The sequence below is a fragment of the Fundulus heteroclitus genome, chromosome 13 (genome assembly GCF_011125445.2).
Source record: "Fundulus heteroclitus isolate FHET01 chromosome 13, MU-UCD_Fhet_4.1, whole genome shotgun sequence".
Taxonomy (NCBI): Eukaryota; Metazoa; Chordata; class Actinopteri; order Cyprinodontiformes; family Fundulidae; genus Fundulus; species Fundulus heteroclitus.
The window spans coordinates 4,667,558-4,685,526 of NC_046373.1; the positions used below are offsets into that span (position 1 = coordinate 4,667,558).

Here is a 17,969-nt window from a genome sequence, read left to right on the forward strand (position 1 = left end):
CTCTGAAGACGGGCCGGCGTGGAGCATCTCTACTAATGTCAGCTCATCCCAGTGGAGCTAAACCAAAGAATTCTAGGTAGCGTGATGCACTGCTAGCAAGAAATACACAACTTGTACTGGAGGTTGTGTTTAAGAGTAGATCAGACATTGGATTATTAGAAAAACTGTAGAGATTAGTTAAGCTGTGGCATTTCTTTTTTCCCCCCACATATCCATCCATGGGCAATGGATGGATATGATGGGATGGGAGGGGGTGGGGTGGGGGGGGGGGGGGGAACGGGGGCCCGTTTCTGCAGGCCGGTGTTCTGTCAGACCAGCCATACGCTTTGTGTCATCAGCCGCACGACATCCTGATGTTTGCATTTACCCGTCAGATCAGCATACGCCTCATTTTTATCCAAGCTGAATTATTTACGTGCAACAATGTGAGGACATGAAGAAGAAAAAAAAAATTTTAAAAAATCGAACCAAATTCAAATGTCCACACAAAAGTTTTTTTTACTACAAAAAGCAACCTCGAATTCAATTGACATTCAAAAACACCTTATTGATCCCGAAGGGAAATTAAATGCTGTAACTGATATTAATACAGATTCTTCAGAGTTATTGTAGGCAGTGATGGCTGTTGGCAGGACAAATCTCTTGTAGCGGTCTGTGCTGCAGTGAATTTGAAGAAGCCTCTGACTGAAGACACTGTTTTACCAAGACAGTCTCATGAAGAGGATGCTCGGGGTTTGTCTATAAAGAATCCTTCTTTGCATCATCGTCTCCAGAGGTTCCAGGTGTCCCCAGAACAGAGCCACCCTTCTTTATCAGGTTGTTGAGCCTTTTTAGGTCCCTGGCTCTGAAATTAATATCACCTAATTTGGTTCAATTTATTGAGGCTTCTTCTCTTAACACCCTTGAAACTTCACTTGTGTCTGGCATTTTCTACTTTCCTGTAATAAGTACAGTTAAAACTGATTGTCTCTAAAGAAATTATAATAAACGTCACATATACCGTTTTCTCTGGTCGATATGCTGATCTGACGGCTCAGTTTGAAATGAAGGAATAATTCCACATTGCACGTGTGCATTAGAGCAACGTACACTGCAAAAAGGGAACAAAAAGTAAAATGGTCTTGAAATTAGCTTATTTGTCGTTGATTTGATCAGGTAAATAAGATTATCTGCCAATGGAATGAGTATTTATACCCCTTAAATAAGATAATTAGATATATTCACTTGAAATAAGATGATGGAGATGAGTTATTCCTATTTTAAGTGCATTTTGTTTACCTCCTCAAATCAAGGACAAATACTGTTGTTTCAAGAAAATCTTTACTCACTTTTAGTTCCCTTTTTGCAGTGTATGCCAATCGGAGAAGAACACCATTCTGACAACGGCGGGAATCGAATACAAGTCCTTCTTGCTGCAGAACAACAGAGCTACCGACTGCTCCACCATGCAGCCCTTCATCCATATGAAATCAGCAAAAAGACACAGCGTTTGCGTAGTTCTGAAATATTTGAATGTATGGATATTTAATATCAAAACGGAAAAATTGAAGTAAGAGAAATGGTAAAAACTAAAGGAAAAAAAAACAGCGTGAAACCACTGATTGCAGCCACATCTAAAATAATCGATATTTGAACCCTACGTTGAACTATGTCATCATTGCTAGCAATGGTAGTCGTCCTGCAACTAAACAGATCATGTGACACATTTTTACATTTTTGTTTAACATTTTCAACACACCACAAAAGACTTAAAACTATGTTTATAATACTGTAACATATGGAGAACGCATCGTAGTTTGGCTTAGGATTTCACATCAAAGGGAGATCAAAGATCAATTAAAAAAATAACGAAGCCTTAAAACGACGCTAAGGCGTCCGAAAAAAAAAACAGATTCTAGCAAGTCCCCAGTTAAGGAGTCATGTGACACATCCACTGATGTCACTTGGAGGTTTTTACACCCTTTTTTTAAATTACACATAGAAACGGATCTACGGTTTATTCCCAAGACACTGCAAGTTCACCGCCGCTGCTTTTTTTAATTTGCTGAGTTTTATCGACTTGGCGGGCGAAGGGGGGCCTCAGCAAAAAGCAGCGAGGAGAACTGTGGCACATCTGATCAACTGTCATCACTAAAGACACGTTGCGCTTCATGCTCCCGGTCCTAAATTCACACACTGGGAGGAACAAGAAATGAGGAAAGGAAAGATCAAACTAGCCAGACGGGAAGAGACAGAAATTGGAGAACACCTCCAGAGGACCGGAAATGTAGGCAGGAAAAGAAAAGAGACTGAGGGAGAGACGGAGAGAGAGAGAGAGACAGAGAGACAGAGAGACAGAGAGACAGAGAGAGAGAGAGAGAGATCTGACCTTGATGTCTGGTCACAGCAGCCAGCCAGGGATGGAGACATGAGAGTGGAGGAGAGATGGAGCGGAAGAGCGAGAGGCGAGCGGGGCGTAAAGTGCACGGATGATCAGATTGCTGAGAAGGCAGAGGATGACGAGGAGCAGGAGGTGGGATGGGGGTGAGGGAGGGAGGGAGGGAAAGGGCGACAGAAGAAGGAGACCAGCAGCGTTCCAAGGCGTCAGAGCCCACAGCCATGCCCCGCCGCAGACGCTAGAGCTTTTGGATTTCATTTAGCGGCCAAAGCCCATCCCATTCTGTTTGGTTCAATTATTACAGAGGCCCACAGAGATGTGTGGTCACACGTCTTCCAGAGCGCACAAAGATGTGGTGTTCCCAATGAAATAGATTTTTAGGGAGATTCCATTAAACTTAAATGTTATTTGGCTGAAAAGAATGGCACATGGCTTGTACCTTTAAAGCACTTTATCAAGTCTAGGGCTGTACGATTTTGCCAAAAATCAAAATTGCGATATACTTCCACCATAATTGCGATTTCCTTTTGACTTTTCTCAGCATTAACCACAAACAACAAAAACGGCCTGCAGATAAAGATGTTTGTAAATAAGGACTATTTAAAACAAGTAGTGTAACACTTTTGATTAATCAGAATATTATTATAATTATTAAGAGAACGGCATGTTGAGTTGGACATCACTCCTTGTTGAACATAAAGGGCAGCCAACAAACAAGTCTATGTATTAAACAGTTTGACCGAGATGTATGAAAGTTTCAGGTGAAAAAGTATGATTACATAAACTCTAAAACAACTAATTAGATCATCTCACTGCTGCAACATGTGGACAGTAACCCACTTTAAACATGTTACCTACACCTAAAGGACTCGTCTTATCCATTAATTGTTCCATAGCCAAAAATTGCAAACCTGGAAAACTAAAAACGGGATCGGTGAGTGACCGACGCTAAGCGCTAGCTACCAGGACACGCTGCCAGCGTGGACGCTGTCACTGACAGATAAAAGCGGTTTACTATATCCGTCAGGTGCTTAGAGCTGAGACCAGAGGATTTTCTGTGTTTGTTTTTTTTTCTGTATTTTATTCAGGCTTCAAAAGGACGAGAGAGAGAGAGAAGAAGACTTTCAGCAGACAACAGAAAGGCTGATGCCTTACAGCAGCGATTCCCAAAGCTGCCACTAGGGGGGTGCGCGAGGTGAAAAGTGTAATGGCGTGTCTGACAGTGTTTTCCCCCACACCATAAAGACATGTAAATAAACATTCCCTGTGTAAAAATTAAAATCAAAAACTTCTTTTTGATCAGACTTGTTCTGCTTTATTTTAAGATGAAATATAGAGGAAGTTATCTTCTTCTATGCATTGCATAGAAGAAGATAACTTCTTCCACAGGCTAGGTGCGCATATGCATGCGCACTAGAGGTGTGCAAAATAATCGTCATGACGATGCATCGCGATTCTAATATTCGCGATCCAATGCATCGATTCTTGACGCCAAGTATCGATTATTAATTTAAAAAACTAATAAATAAAATGGATGAATGGTTGGCAAACATCAGGCAAAAATAAGTGGAATACAACTTCCAGTCCAGTAGATGTCGCTGCGGATGTGTTGACGCCCGCTGCCTTGTGTCACAAGCATTTCCGGCCGCGGGATACTGCGACGCGTCGTTCATAAACAAAACATGGAGGAGACTGAGAACATTCGCCCGGCTCCATCACATTTCAAATCAGATGTTTGGACGCATTTTGGCTTTAAAAACAAAGAAGGTAAAAACAAAATTGATATGACGCACGTAATTTGCAAACAGTGTTACATCATAATGAAATACTGTGGGAACACAGCAAACTTAAAGGCACACATGCAGAGGCGCCATCCAGAAAAACAAGAGCCGCGATTTAACAAACAACATTCGATTGCAAGCTAGCCAGAATTTCTACACGCGCAAACATTTGAATGTTTTCATTTCATTGGTTTAAAGGACCACTGAGGCCATGTAAACGGCACTGATTATCCTTATTTTGTTATTTTAAGTTTTATAAATCCTAAGTACTTTTTGTCATTGTGACCACTCCAGTAATAGTAATGTTTGTGTCCAGTAACAGTAATGTTTATTTTCATGGCAATACCTCCAAAAGTCGTTTCAATATATACAGCTATGTATGAATAATTATGTATCAATTGAAGACACTACCCAGAACATACACCGCCAGTCAGCCACTGTCAATGGCTGTATTTCTTTCTAACAGTGTTCAGTGAAAATATCACAATGCATTGCGAAGCATCGCAATAATTCAAGTATCATGATGCATCGTGATAGAATCGCATCGTGACTTCTTTGGCAATACCCACCCCTAATGCCTCCAAAAGTCGTTTCAATATATACAGCTATGTATGAATAATTATGTATCAATTGAAGACACTACCCAGAACATACACCGCCAGTCAGCCACTGTCAATGGCTGTATTTCTTTCTAACAGTGTTCAGTGAAAATATCACAATGCATTGCGAAGCATCGCAATAATTCAAGTATCATGATGCATCGTGATAGAATCGCATCGTGACTTCTTTGGCAATACCCACCCCTAATGCGCACCTAGCCTGTGGCTAATCCATAGCTTATAACAATTTCAGCCAATTGAGCAAATATGCTCAATTGGCTGAAATCAGGGAAACTGTCATGCGTGCTTCAACCCGGTTGGGAGACTGGCGGGGGTGCGCGGCTAAAAAGAAGTTGCCTTTCAGCAAAGTTGCTCCATTGAACCTTGTGACCTTTCAACCTCCTTCTGTTTCTAGGAAAGACACATGGAGATTGTTGCTTTAATTATGCTAGCCATGCTATAGTGAGCTAAAATAAGACAAGATAAAATATTCTTCAAATCACTTTAGTTTGTTTTTTCCATGACAGTAAATTCAGTTTCATGGAGACAGCACCTTCACACACACACACACACACACACACACACACACACACACACACACACACACACACACACACACACACACACACACACACACTGTGACGGCTCCTCTCATAAATAATTAATGACTGCTAATGGCTGGAAGGCCAGGAAAATATATACGTCTTCCTAAAAAAAGAAGCAAAACCTGAGATTTGACATCAGACCCGTAAATCTAATGGGTGCAACTCGGACAAAGAAAACTTGTGGAATGTTGTGGTGGAGAAAAACAGACAGTGTTTCTCTCTTACAAAGAAGGAGCTCGTAGCCAGAAGTAAAAATAACATTTGCTCGATCAATTTCTGAGTGCCTGCAAGAAGGAAAGTCAACCTTGGCATTTTCCACCTTGGCCATGAACTTGGGATTCAGACGCCGTCACTGGGATTCTTCTGCAGTCGCCATCCGTTTTTGTGTTTTTATTAAAATGCAGAAAATTAGATTTCAATTACATCGAAACACTGAAAAGCGAGTGGGATTTTTCTAGGCCTATCCCAGGGCAGGTATGTGAATTACCCACGGCAGTCAGAATAATCTCTGGATTATTTTAACTGAATTCTGATAAGGAAAAATAAAAAAGAAATTAAAAAAAAACACATTCCTGTGTTTTCTGGCGTGGATTTCAAACAGACTCCCACAGCCAACATCCACAGGGTGTCTCCGTGCTTCTGAGCTGCAAGGACGCTGGGAAGCATGAAGACACATCTCGGTTTATCTGCAGGGACTCTTGGGGGAAGCAGCTGTCCCGCGTCCCGCTCAGACAGACCCGCCGAGCCGTGGAGAGAGAGAGCGAAACGATCCCGATAAAGCCAGACCGAGTCTTTGCGACCTTTCATACTTCAGTCACGCCTGACACAGATGACTGTGATCAGCAGTGGCAGCCTTGAGAGTTATCAGAGGGAGCTGCCTGGATGTCGACGCTGAAGGTTGTTTGGTTGCTGTGATGAACATTTGGAAAATAAGGACGCAACTATGAGATACGCCGTCTTGCAGCAGTATGGACACCGCGTGGACCTTTGTCCCAAACAAAGGGTAAAAAAAACAAAATAAATGTGAACAAAAAAAAAAATGTTGGCCCCCTTCACTTTGATGCCCCTAAATGAACAATGTCACAAGCAGAGAGCATCTTATTGAGCATCGTTAAATCCATCATCTGAAAAATTAAAGTGAAATGAGAAACATGAAAAGTGGCATGTGCATATGTCTCTACCCCCCCCCCCATGATTGCATCTTTTAACCCTAACCCTATGCAAGTTGAAGTCTACCAGTACTTCAACTACTTCTATAGGGCGCTGTAAAGCCAATTTAGAATCTGTGGCAAGCTTGGATAGGGCTGGACGATAATTCAATAACAATATATATCTATCGATAGACGTCAATAAAAAGTGCAATAGAATAAAAGTGTTCCTTCCTTTTGCATTCTTGCCTATAATGTAGGTTAATATTACAGTCATTACATCCTCCCAACCAATCACAACGGAGATCCAGGAACTCTCCGTCATCAAGCCCCGCCCCCTTTCAAACAGCTCAGAGAGCACGCGTTCTTTTTTCTTTTTTAAATACTTGCAGTTTTTGGTAAAAGGTTGGTTGAATAAAGGGTTCAGGTTTTAAATCAGTGTGTGTGTGTGTGTTCTGTATCTAAAAGTAAGTCGGCAAGTAACAGCATAAAATGACCAGGGCTGCATTTAAAATATACGTTTTGAATTTGTTGATAATTATCGATATCGATCCAATATAATTTCTATTTTATCGATACGCTTGTTTCTCTATATCGTCAAGCCCTAAGCTTAGAAGTTGATGATCAGCGATGTCATTTATCTTCCACCTTACAATTATGGACTATGTTGCTCAATGACAGCAAATACACTGAAGTTTCACGCTGTATTGTGACGAAAGCGACACAGTTAAACGGGTATAAACACGCTTGTAAGGGACCGGTTTGCAACATTTGCAGCAGTCTGGCAGAAAGCACCGCTGCAAAAGTCAGGGCGCTGCAGGTGCGGCGGATAAATTCCTTTAGGTAATAAGCTCAGCTCACATCGATTAGTGGCAACAGGACACAAAGAGGGACTTTTCTCCGTGTCCGTTACTCCTCATCGGGGCCAGTCTTTCACACGCGGACAGGGCTGCAGCAGTCTGGGCTGTGTCTTAATAGGTCCGCGCGCCACCGGGAAACAGCACGCGGCTACAGTGACCTGTCAGACTACGAGGGGGAGATAAATAACCAGACTGTTGCCTGGCAGAGCTCACTTCCCTCCCATCGCCCTGGTTACGCAGAGAACGGCCCCGAAGCCGGTCTCCCCGCGTCGCTGAATTAGATGGGTGCATGGGGAAAATGCGACCGCGCTCGTCAAATTCCTCTCGCTCGCTTGATAGCGTCAATCAATCGTCAACAGATTCAGAGCGCTGCCCCCCCCCCCCGCCCCCCGGTCTTAGGTCATTTGGTTGACGAAGCGGTAGAAGCCCGACTCACCCCGGCAGGCCGTGCTTTTTGAAATGCAACAGAGGCCTCATTCCCAGTGGGTGTTAAAGCAACATGCGGGCAACTTCCCTCTCAAAGTGTGTTTACAGGTTTTGGGGGGTGCTATGGACGGTGTTGGGGAGGGAGAAAAAAGCCTTTTATGGTTCCAGTGGGAGCAGCGCGCCGTCTGATGAACCGCTTCTGCTGACGTCGCTGTAGTCCCCGTTGGGCTGTGGCCGCGTTATGAAAACCTTGGTTCTCCTTACCCGTCGTCCTGGACTTTCTGCTGGTTGTATCTGAGATGGAAATCTCTGAGTTCCTCCATCAGGCCTGCAGACAACATCTCGTCCACGCGAGCGTCCAGCCGCTGGTCCAGAGCTGGAACACAAAGAGGGTCAGAGGTAGTTTGTGACATTTGTGGGCGTCCTAAGTTTGTTTTTCTTTATTTTAATTTCTATAAATATGGCTCCTTGCAAAAAGCATTCACACCGCTGGAACGCTTTTACAAGTCAACCTGTGATGCATCTCATTGGGATTTTATGTGACAGGCTAACCTCTCCAATCAAATGAATGTATTGTCACCCAAAATGTATTGATTGCTGACCAGCAAACACAACATACATTTGTATATGCCCCCCCTCCAGAGTAAATATTGTTTAGAACTGATTTTCCCTTCTAGTACATCTTCTTTGGGAAAAAAACAAACAAAAAAAAAACAGCTCAAACTCATTCGGATTAGCCAGAGAGTGTGAACATCAAATCTGTACTCTTGCCACAGATTTTCAATTAGATATCGGTTTGGACTTTGACTAGGCCTCTCAAACATGAATTTGCTTTGGTCTAAACCCTGCCGTCATTGCTCTGACTGCATTTAGCTACATCAACCTTCCCATATAGACTTTGGCTACGTTCCTACTGCAGGGCTGAATTTAGATTTTTAGCTGAAATCTGATTTTTTTGATTTTTTTGAGGTGGCTGTTCATACTACAATTTAATCAATCGTCATCAGAACTCTGAACTCTGACCGCAAAGCGACCTGCAAAAGGACGTCACACAGAGGTGCACTGTTTACTGAAGTAATGGTGAATATAACCGTCTCTAGAAGCATGCAATAAAGTTTTGTTAAGGAAAGAAAACTCAAAAAAGTAAGAAAATATGGATACCAGATGGCGTCTCTTCTTCTTATTATAAAGCAGCTGAGCAATGGAAGCAGACAATATTAAGACCACACCACAGCAAGACAATAAGGTACAACAGTCGTCTGACTTGATAAAGCGCTATACAAGTACAAGCCATTTACCGTGTACCACGTTTCCCAGTAATCGTGGTGTGTTCAGGGTGATGTACAATGCTAGTTTTCTTCCATGCAGCGCATTTTACATGTGGGCCACAGAGTTAAACTTTCTGGTCTGATCAGACCGGTTCAGCATCTTCTACACGCGTTACGGCTTTGTTTCACAGAGTAAAGGCGGTAAAAGCACACGCAGGCCACACTTTTCAGATTTTTTACCCATAAAACCTGTTGAAATCCATTAATCGTTTTTGCTTCCACTACGTTGTGGTAATCTATCACATAAAATCCCAATAACGTCTTTCAAGGTTTTCGGTTGGAACATGACAAACAGTTGCAAAGATTTAAGGAGAAATAAAAAATGACAAGGCACTCTAAATAGAGAAAGAGATTTAGGGAACATGGTTCTTCTCACCCTCCATGTCTGCGTGCAGCCAGAAGATGCAAGGGTCTGGGTACCTGAGGGGTCCTCCGAGACCGTCACCCCCCAGCTGCCCCCTCTGCTCCTCCAGCCAGTGGCTGTGAGGGACACCCGTGTCCTTGTGAATTTGAAGGCTTCTGCAGACAAAGCGGGAAAGTGGGGATGCTCTCACACGGTGAAGTCAAATTCCTTTTCTTGTATATAAAGTCTGTCAGGGTAAACTGAGATAAGCCCAGTTAGCCGCCCACTCAGCCACGAAATCCGTGGTAAATGAAAACCTCCAGCTCCCTTTTTTTTAGGAGACTAATTAATCATGTGGTTTAAGTTCTGAGAACGCGGATGACCGCTCTGCTAGCAACGCGCCCGAAGGACATAAATAAGAAATTCAGACTAAGAAAAAGATTTAAATGCAAAGCACATCTTTTTTTTTTTTTTTTTTTTTTAGCTACGCCTGGCTGGACACGGGGGTTAGGAGGAAAAGATGATGCCTGTCAGCTCCAGTCAGAATAAAGAACAGGGTAACCTAACCTGCTCGCATAAAACACCGCTGTTCCTGCTGCTACCCATCAAGCTGCGCCTGTGAAAGGAAACCGGCGCGCAGCTGTCAGGCCGACGGACGGGGAGCAATCTCTTCAGGGCTTCCTTACAAGACCCAGGAAAAACGTAGTCCGACGCAGAACTACTTAGGGGAACAAATTATATAATTCAGGCTTTAAACAGCAAGATCTGAAATAGAAAGACTAGTGAAAAGCACACAAGCTCTGAGCTTTGTTTGTTTCTTCCCATCCGCATGAAGACATATGTAAGAAGACATGTTATTTTTGGGATATAATTCAGGCTAAAGAGTCTGATTTTTGCAGGTAGTATTGCTAACTAAGCCAGTGTTAAATGGCCACTGGGTGATCAATTTGCCTTTATTTTGAATTATTAACACACCTACTCTCTCACACTTACACAAAACAACGTGGGCCATCTCTTCTGCTCCCTACTAGAACCAGAACCATCTTCGTTTGGCCATGATTGCGTGCATAATCCAGGAGCTGTACTTCGGTTACAGCTTTCACAACCTACAGACGTACTACAAATTAGAGCTGCGCGATATGTAAAAATCTGAACTGGTGTCACAACATCAGTCTGTGCAATGTTACAGCTGCTAGGGACTGCTTGGATGCAATGTTTGACAGGATGAGACCTCAAGTACGTGCAAATTGTGCATCACACACTGCAAAAAGGGAACTAAAATTAAGTAAAATCCTCTTGAAATGAGTGTATTTGTTCTTGATTTGAGCAGGTAAATAAGACTATCTGCCAATGGAATAGGATTATTGCACTTAAAATGGGAACTGTTCATCTCTGTCATCTTATTTCAAGTGCAGTATATCTAATTACCTTAATTTAGGGGTCAAAATACTCATTCCATTGGCAGATAATCTTGTTTATCTGCTCAAATCAAGGACAAATAAACTAATTTCAAGAAGATTGTACTTACTTTTAGGTCCCTTTTTTGCATCCCAGCCCTATGCTTAACCTGTTGGAAAGACTTTCACTGCCTTTGGTGGGGATACCTTGATGATAGTCATCACAATATTCAGCAGTAATATCATAAATGCCTAGACTGGTGACCTGTCCAGGGTGTACTCCGTCTTTCGCCCAATGACAGCTAGAGATGGGCACCAGCACCCCTCGCGACCCCAGGAGGGATAGACGTGTTAGAAAATGGATGGATGGATCTCATAAATGCATGTTTAATGGCTATCACTGGGAAGCTAATTAATAAAAAAAAAAAAGATGATAGCAGGAAGACTATAAGGAATCTGAATATGCAAGATTAGTTAGGCGATTGAGATAGGAAGCTCTAGTTACCGTGCCATTTTACATTAGCAATCGGAAAATGCGTGTCACCTGATAATCTGCCAGCAACCTGGAAGACATTCCTCACAAATATGAGTTTAATTACCTGCATTTATTAAGTTGCTGAAATATTTCTGTTAAACCGTTTAGTTTTTCATGCAGCAAGCATTTGATTGCTATTATGTCTCCTTGCACCCGAGGCCCTTCAGCAGCAGCAACAACCGTATGCTATGTAATATAAAAAAATAATAATAAAAAGAACTGGCTTCCAGACCTAATAAAGCAATCCATCAGGTGAGCTTTTGTTATAAGCTATGGATTATGAGTTTGGGGCTGCAAGCGCTGCGCACTGCGAAAGCCAAAACAGGATATTGTTTAACTCCCTCCTAATGAGACAGTCTCCGAGTAAACAGGAGGCTCTTGATTTGCCTTTACTTCCGACTAAAAGAGCTGGAGAGATTCATGGAGACCACGGTTAGCAAAGAAGCTATTCAAATTTACCACCAGCTGTTGTTAGGCTATAAAGACACAGGAATCTCATTCTTTCACAACACTTTGACTGTGAAAAAAAAAAATGAAGCTGATCTAAAACAAAGCAGTTAAACGTGCCGTTACAAATAGCAACATTTTAAATATTAAATAAATAAGGAAATATTAGAGACAAGGCAGGACAGATATTAGCAACTGCATTATGATCTAGGACGTTTGCCTATTTTGAACTTTTAGAATAAAACAGAAACGAGCAGCTCTATAGTTTTAGAAAGAATACCCGTCTCGAGCTTTGACTTTTGGATCTAATGCGACTTAAAGGAGCATAGCGTGCGTTCCAGGATTTATGCACACGTCTGCCCCCTCTGGCGATAAGATGAAATGACACCAGTGTTGTGCCCGTTCATGGGAGGAGACGAAAAGCATCCGCTGCTGCGACTAGACAGGTCTATTGTTCTGCTTATACAGAACAATAGTACATAGGTGACACTTTTGTTCAAGTCTAGTTTTGTCTTTAAGGTAAAAGGCTAATTTTGGCAGCACTTAACATTGTTACAGAGCGTAAGAAACTAGCATATCATGGCCTTTATTTTCACAAGCTATATTGCCAAGCCCTTATTTGTCTCTATGTGTGCATGTGTTCGAGAGATTGACATTTAATTTCTTATTAAAACTGTGCGAGTTTGAAAAAGACGCTAAATAGCCTCATGCAATTAATAAAATCTAAGTTTGCCATCTTAACTGTAATGTTATGAAGGTACTGAATTTTAGACTAAAGCCTGTCTAAATCAGATGTCTGCCAGCTGACTTTCCTTTGTTAACTGACATGAGACTAGCTAAGGAAAAGATATTGCCTAACAACCACGGCTCGAGTAAATTCCACCCAAAGCTGGCTGGGTAGCCTCCTTTTCTACCATTTTGGCCCTTTCTACATTCATTTCACACCAGTGAAAAAGCACTTTTTACCTTATGGACTAAAAATCAAGTGCATTAATTAATTTCTTTGTAGTTATTTTTTTTTTTTTGCATGCATGCATGCATGTCTGCATGCATCAGTCGCACCTGAGATCGGCATCTGCAGGTCAAAAACTGAAAAATCGGAAATCTTTTCTTTCCCATCCAACTTTGCGTCCAATCAAATTTATTTTGGTTCCAATCCTAGTTTAGACGAGCTGACTCTTCCCTCGTCTGTACATATTTATGCATGGTCGGTCTGAAATGCCTGACGGCTCCATCTCATGCCCAAAAAAGTCCAGTACCAAACGACCACGAGTTCAAAGATAGGAAATCACAACTCAAGTAACAGAATGGCAAAATTAAAGCCACATAGGGCATTGAAACAGAGATCATAGAGAGTTCATGACATTACCAGATGCATCACCTGGCTATCTTGCGCTTGTCATTTGGGTGCAGCATGGAGGCCATTTTGGGGTCCACCTCAGCCAGTCTTTTATACAACTCCTCTCCTCCCAGTTTCTCCAGCTCCATCTTCCTGCTCTGGCCTCCATCTGCTCCATCCCCCGAGTCCTCGTTCTCCTGCTGTGAGGCATGGTCGTTTCAAATAGCCTGAATTATTCATGGACTATTTAGCCAAATGCACTGCAAAAACGTCCCGTACGGTGGCAGATTAGCATAAAAACGATGACTCCAAAAACTTCTCGTGGGCAATTATGGATTAAATGTAAGCTAACAAGGCGTTAGATTTTCCAGCACCAAATCGTAATGTACGACTTAACATGAGAGAACTAAGGAAGAGGAAAGGATTACATAAAGGACATGAACAGCCTTCATCACAGGCTGTGTTGAGTGGTGCATCTGTGACACTCACCACCGGGTCCAGCAGGACTCTCCACAGCAGAGACTCGATGTAATAGTTTGTTCCTCCGACAATGATGGGCAGCCTGTTTCTGCGGTGCATGTCCTCTATGTTGGAGCGCGTTAAGGACCATGTCCGACCTGTTGACGATGCATTTGCTTTTCATGGTTTTAGTTGCTACAGTAACATGATCTCACTGTGATAATCTTAATCAGTTGAGTAGATTTAATTAGTGCTGCGAGAAATCTCTATGTTTTGGACATCTTTCCAAGGCAAACAGGACAGCATTTTAAGAGGAGGCAGCATACAAGCCGACCTTTGACCCTTCTATTTCGCACACTCTCTCGCAGTGGCGGCTGGCCCATAGGGGGCGCTCGGGCGCTGCTCTCCCTAGATGTGGAGGGGAAAAGTCAAAATATATATAGATTTTAAAAGTATTATTAATATCAGTTTTTACTTAATAGTACGTGGCTACATGTAATAAGAATTATTAAAACACTTCTACTGATTGACTATCATTTAACAGTGCATTTCCACCAACAGACGTATCATTTCTCTTCTTCTACTCTTGTGGGGCTGTGACTCAAGGAGCCCTACAAGTATAGCGAAATAACCAATGGTATACTGTTGCTAGGGAAAATGTATAAATATTTGGCCAATCAGCATCGCCAAAATGAATGGTTTTGGGGCTCCTGGAGTAGTAGCCCTAGCTGCACAGTGATAGGTGCACTTCACGCGTGACGTCACGAGCTACATCCGGGTAACGGTGGTCGGCAAACACAGTACTGTTTTCGCTTATCAGCGTGACAAAAACGGGTGAATTAGAGCGTACTTTTAGTTTATTTTTGGAATCTAAACAATGCCTACGACTTGTTGGGTTCCCGGTTGCACACAGAGGCATTCCAAATCGTCGGATGTACGTTTCTTTCGTTTACCGAAGGACGAAGAAAGAAGAAAGAAATGGATAATTTCAATGAAAAGGATGCAGGATTCCAATCGACTGTGGCAGCCATCATACCACGACAGAATTTGCAGTCTACACTTCATCTCCGGTAAATACAACTTAATTGTGCACTAGTCATTGTTCTACCTAAATCATTATATAAATAAAAAATTAGGATATATATTTAAGTCAAGACATAAACGTTGGTTTCGTAATAATATACGTACATGTACAATGTATGCAAACCCTCTGGCATGAGTGTGTGAAAAGGATTAATAAGACAAAACCACCAAAATATTCCTTTGTGAACTATAATAACTGGCTGAAAATGCCATTGAGTTTTAGGTTTGCAAGCTAGTGCACAGCAGCACCACCAGGCTTGAAAGAAACATGGCCGTCGACCTAAAGTCGTGCAGGGCTGCCACTTGATCAGAAAAGCAGCCAAGAGGCCTATGGCAACCGTGGAGGAGCTGCAGAGATCCACAGTTAAAACAGTGGGTAGATCTGTAGACAACTAGTTATGCTGTAGTAACAAGAAGAACGCCATTGGTGAAAGAAAACCAAGAGTTTCAAATCTTAAGGTTTGCTAGAAGTCCTCTAGGGCAGGGGTTTTCAATCTACTTCCATCAACTGTCCTGCGTGCTTTTAAATGCGCCTCTGCTCCAGAGTCCTGTCAATAACCCATTTATTTAGGTTAGGTGTGTGGAGGAAGGGAAACACCTGAAACATGCAGGACAGTAGATCCAGAGGACCAGGGTTGACGACCTGCTGCTAGAGGGGACCAAAAACGCAGCTTTAAGGCCGCTCAGCCAAATGTGACATGTAGCAAAAACAACAACAGTCCAAATCACCATGAACACACCGTTCCCATGGTGAAACAGGGCGGGGGCAGTGTCATGCTGTGGGCTTGTTTTTCTTCAGCAGGGAGGGGGGTGGGGGGGACGGTGGTCGGAGCTGACTTTGTCGGTCCTTCAAGCAATATCTCAGAGACGACATTAACGTTTGTGGTTGTGTACTTTTGAAAGAAAACCAGGATTTTGACCTGCATAAAATAAACACATTTGGGAGAACCTGGTAATTTTAGCCCTGTGTATCCTCTTACATTCAAACAAACGAGTTGATTCCAAACAGCAAAAACAGAGACCTTGGAGAGAGAGAGAGAAAAAAAAAAAAGCTGTTTGGTCTGACAGACAGAACTGCCACACCTTATTTCCTCTGTCGCATCTTCTCTCCTCTTGCGCCTCCTGTACCCCTCCTCCGCCACCCCCCTTCCCCCCTCCTTACTGTGGGCTAATCAAATAACCACTCAAACAAGATAAAAGCCCATCAGGCATCATCACTCGCCTTTTGTCCACTTACAAGCCTGCATCTCTGCGCTTGAGGAAAGAGCGAGGACGATTACTGAAAAGCAGCAGCTAATATCAAGGGGACGGGAAACTGGAAGAGCCACAGAGGAGGGGCTTATGTGAGTGGCATGTTTAGATGGGAGAGGGGGGGGGTGATGCGACATTAGATCCTGCGTTCTCAAACTTACACTCCCTCAGACACCTTTTTGCTTGATAGTTTCTCTTCTTCTCCTAATCTGTATTCCACTCTTCCTCCGTCTCCCTCTTCCCACCAGCAGGTTCCTGCTGCACCGAGCCTATTCTTGGAGCTCCCGCATCCCCTTGTCGCACTGGTGTGCAAAAGTGTGTGCGCAAAAAAAAAAAAAAAAAAATGGAGACAGGACCATATATGTGTGTGTGTGTGCGTGCTCAGGCCATCCTGATCTATTAATACCCTCTCTACTTATCGCCTCCTTTCTGCACATCTGTGTGACGGCCAGCGTCTGCGGGAAGGGTCGGCTGCCCAGAGAGTGTGTGTGTGTGTGTGTGTGTGTGTGTGTGTGTGTGTGTGTGTGTGTGTGTTTGAGAACACGCCGCAGACACACTCCTCTATAAATACCATCTCTACTGATCTCCTGCTTCGCATTTTTCCAGGAAAAACATCTGCAGCGAGACACGCCGGCAAAAAGCGGGATCCCTCTGGCACATAAGCACAGTAGCACACAAGCCAATTAGTGAGTTAGATCTGCTAAGTCCCCCCCCCCCCTGCAGTTCCCGCTAAATAATCTGCCTGAGGCCATGTGCTGGTTTGATGGCGCCGCGTAGGGAACCAGGTGTTGGCGGAAACATCGTCTTACTTCATTCTTGCGTTTGCAGAATAAAAGGATATGAGCTCCACTGCTTTGTTCCTGAAGTCCACCACCGTGTAGGTCCGCACCAAGGGGTCCACGAAGCCAATCATGTGATGTGCGCACTGGGCACGCTCCTCAGCAGTCACCTTATTCGTGATGATGTCCAAACCCTTGTATACCTGTGTGGGGACGGAAAAAAAATAAGCATGAGATCATAAGAGAAATAAAAACAGGAGCTCTTCACATAGATGCACCGAGAGCTCGACCGGTGGCTGATTTTCTGTTAGAGCGGCGCACAGACAGCCGGACGCTCATAATTCTAATCTTTTTCTAATTTGTGAAGGCATCATGGCTAATTACTACCAAGTGTTTCTGAGAAAAACCCAAGATTTAAGAAGAGATTTATTTTATTTTTTTACTATTTTCTGCATGTTGACAGCTCATTCAGGCCATGAGCGAGAGCTGGAGAGAGCGAGACTTTTACCGAATAACAGGAAGGCTGAGTCGACTACAGCAATGTTTTCGTGTTTTATTCCTCCAAACTTTCGACTGACATCCGTTTAGGAATTCGCTGGATTTTCAAGAGTTGTCTGCTTTCTGGAAATCTCAAACTCAAGGTAATGAACATGATTCTTAGACTGCTGCTTTAGAATTGCTAACTACCTTTGATGCTAACATAAGATGCTAAAAGCAAAGCAGCAGGTCAAAAACTGGAGATGCAGGGTCAGTTAGGGGGTTTTCCTGGCTTATTTGACTTTCTCTGTTGCTTTGATGTCTTATCTGGCAAATTCCAATTACATTCTTCTTTGCAAGGATGATTTTTGCGTATTATTTCTATAATATAAAACGATTTTTTTTTACCAGGGTATGGGTCTTAAATCAAACAGAAAGTGTAGGAATTACCAGATTATCCCCATATGCTTTTAAAATTGACAATGAGAATAAACTATAATCATTAGCGGACCCTGTGCAGAAAAAATTAAAAAGGTGTCCACTATGTAGATTAAAACAATATTTTAAAACACATTGAACTTAAAAACATATTTCATTTAGCATAAACAATTCTCTGGTTTGTAATAAACCTGCATGATCAGAATCAGACATACTTTAATAATCCCAGGGGGAAATTACTTTTGTTACATGCTCCAGATTACACACATTGTTATATATATATATATTTACAACATG

The 17,969-nt window shown here is 42.7% G+C and overlaps 1 protein-coding gene across 5 annotated transcripts in view; it reads right to left on the reverse strand.

Moving 5' to 3' along the window:
- trit1 (tRNA isopentenyltransferase 1) overlaps positions 1 to 17,969 on the reverse strand; it is a 59,025-nt gene that overhangs the window by 18,097 nt on the left and 22,959 nt on the right. For 4 of the 5 annotated variants that reach the window (XM_036144930.1, XM_036144931.1, XM_036144928.1 and 1 more), the window contains exons 2-6: positions 16,820 to 16,960; positions 13,675 to 13,773; positions 13,228 to 13,385; positions 9,501 to 9,643; positions 8,061 to 8,172 (exon numbers count right to left, since the gene is read on the reverse strand). In XM_036144930.1, the coding sequence (XP_036000823.1) occupies positions 8,061 to 8,172; positions 9,501 to 9,643; positions 13,228 to 13,385; positions 13,675 to 13,773; positions 16,820 to 16,960 (653 nt within the window). The remainder of the gene's footprint in view (positions 1 to 8,060; positions 8,173 to 9,500; positions 9,644 to 13,227; positions 13,386 to 13,674; positions 13,774 to 16,819; positions 16,961 to 17,969) is intronic. The other variant, XM_036144929.1, reaches the window with a different exon arrangement.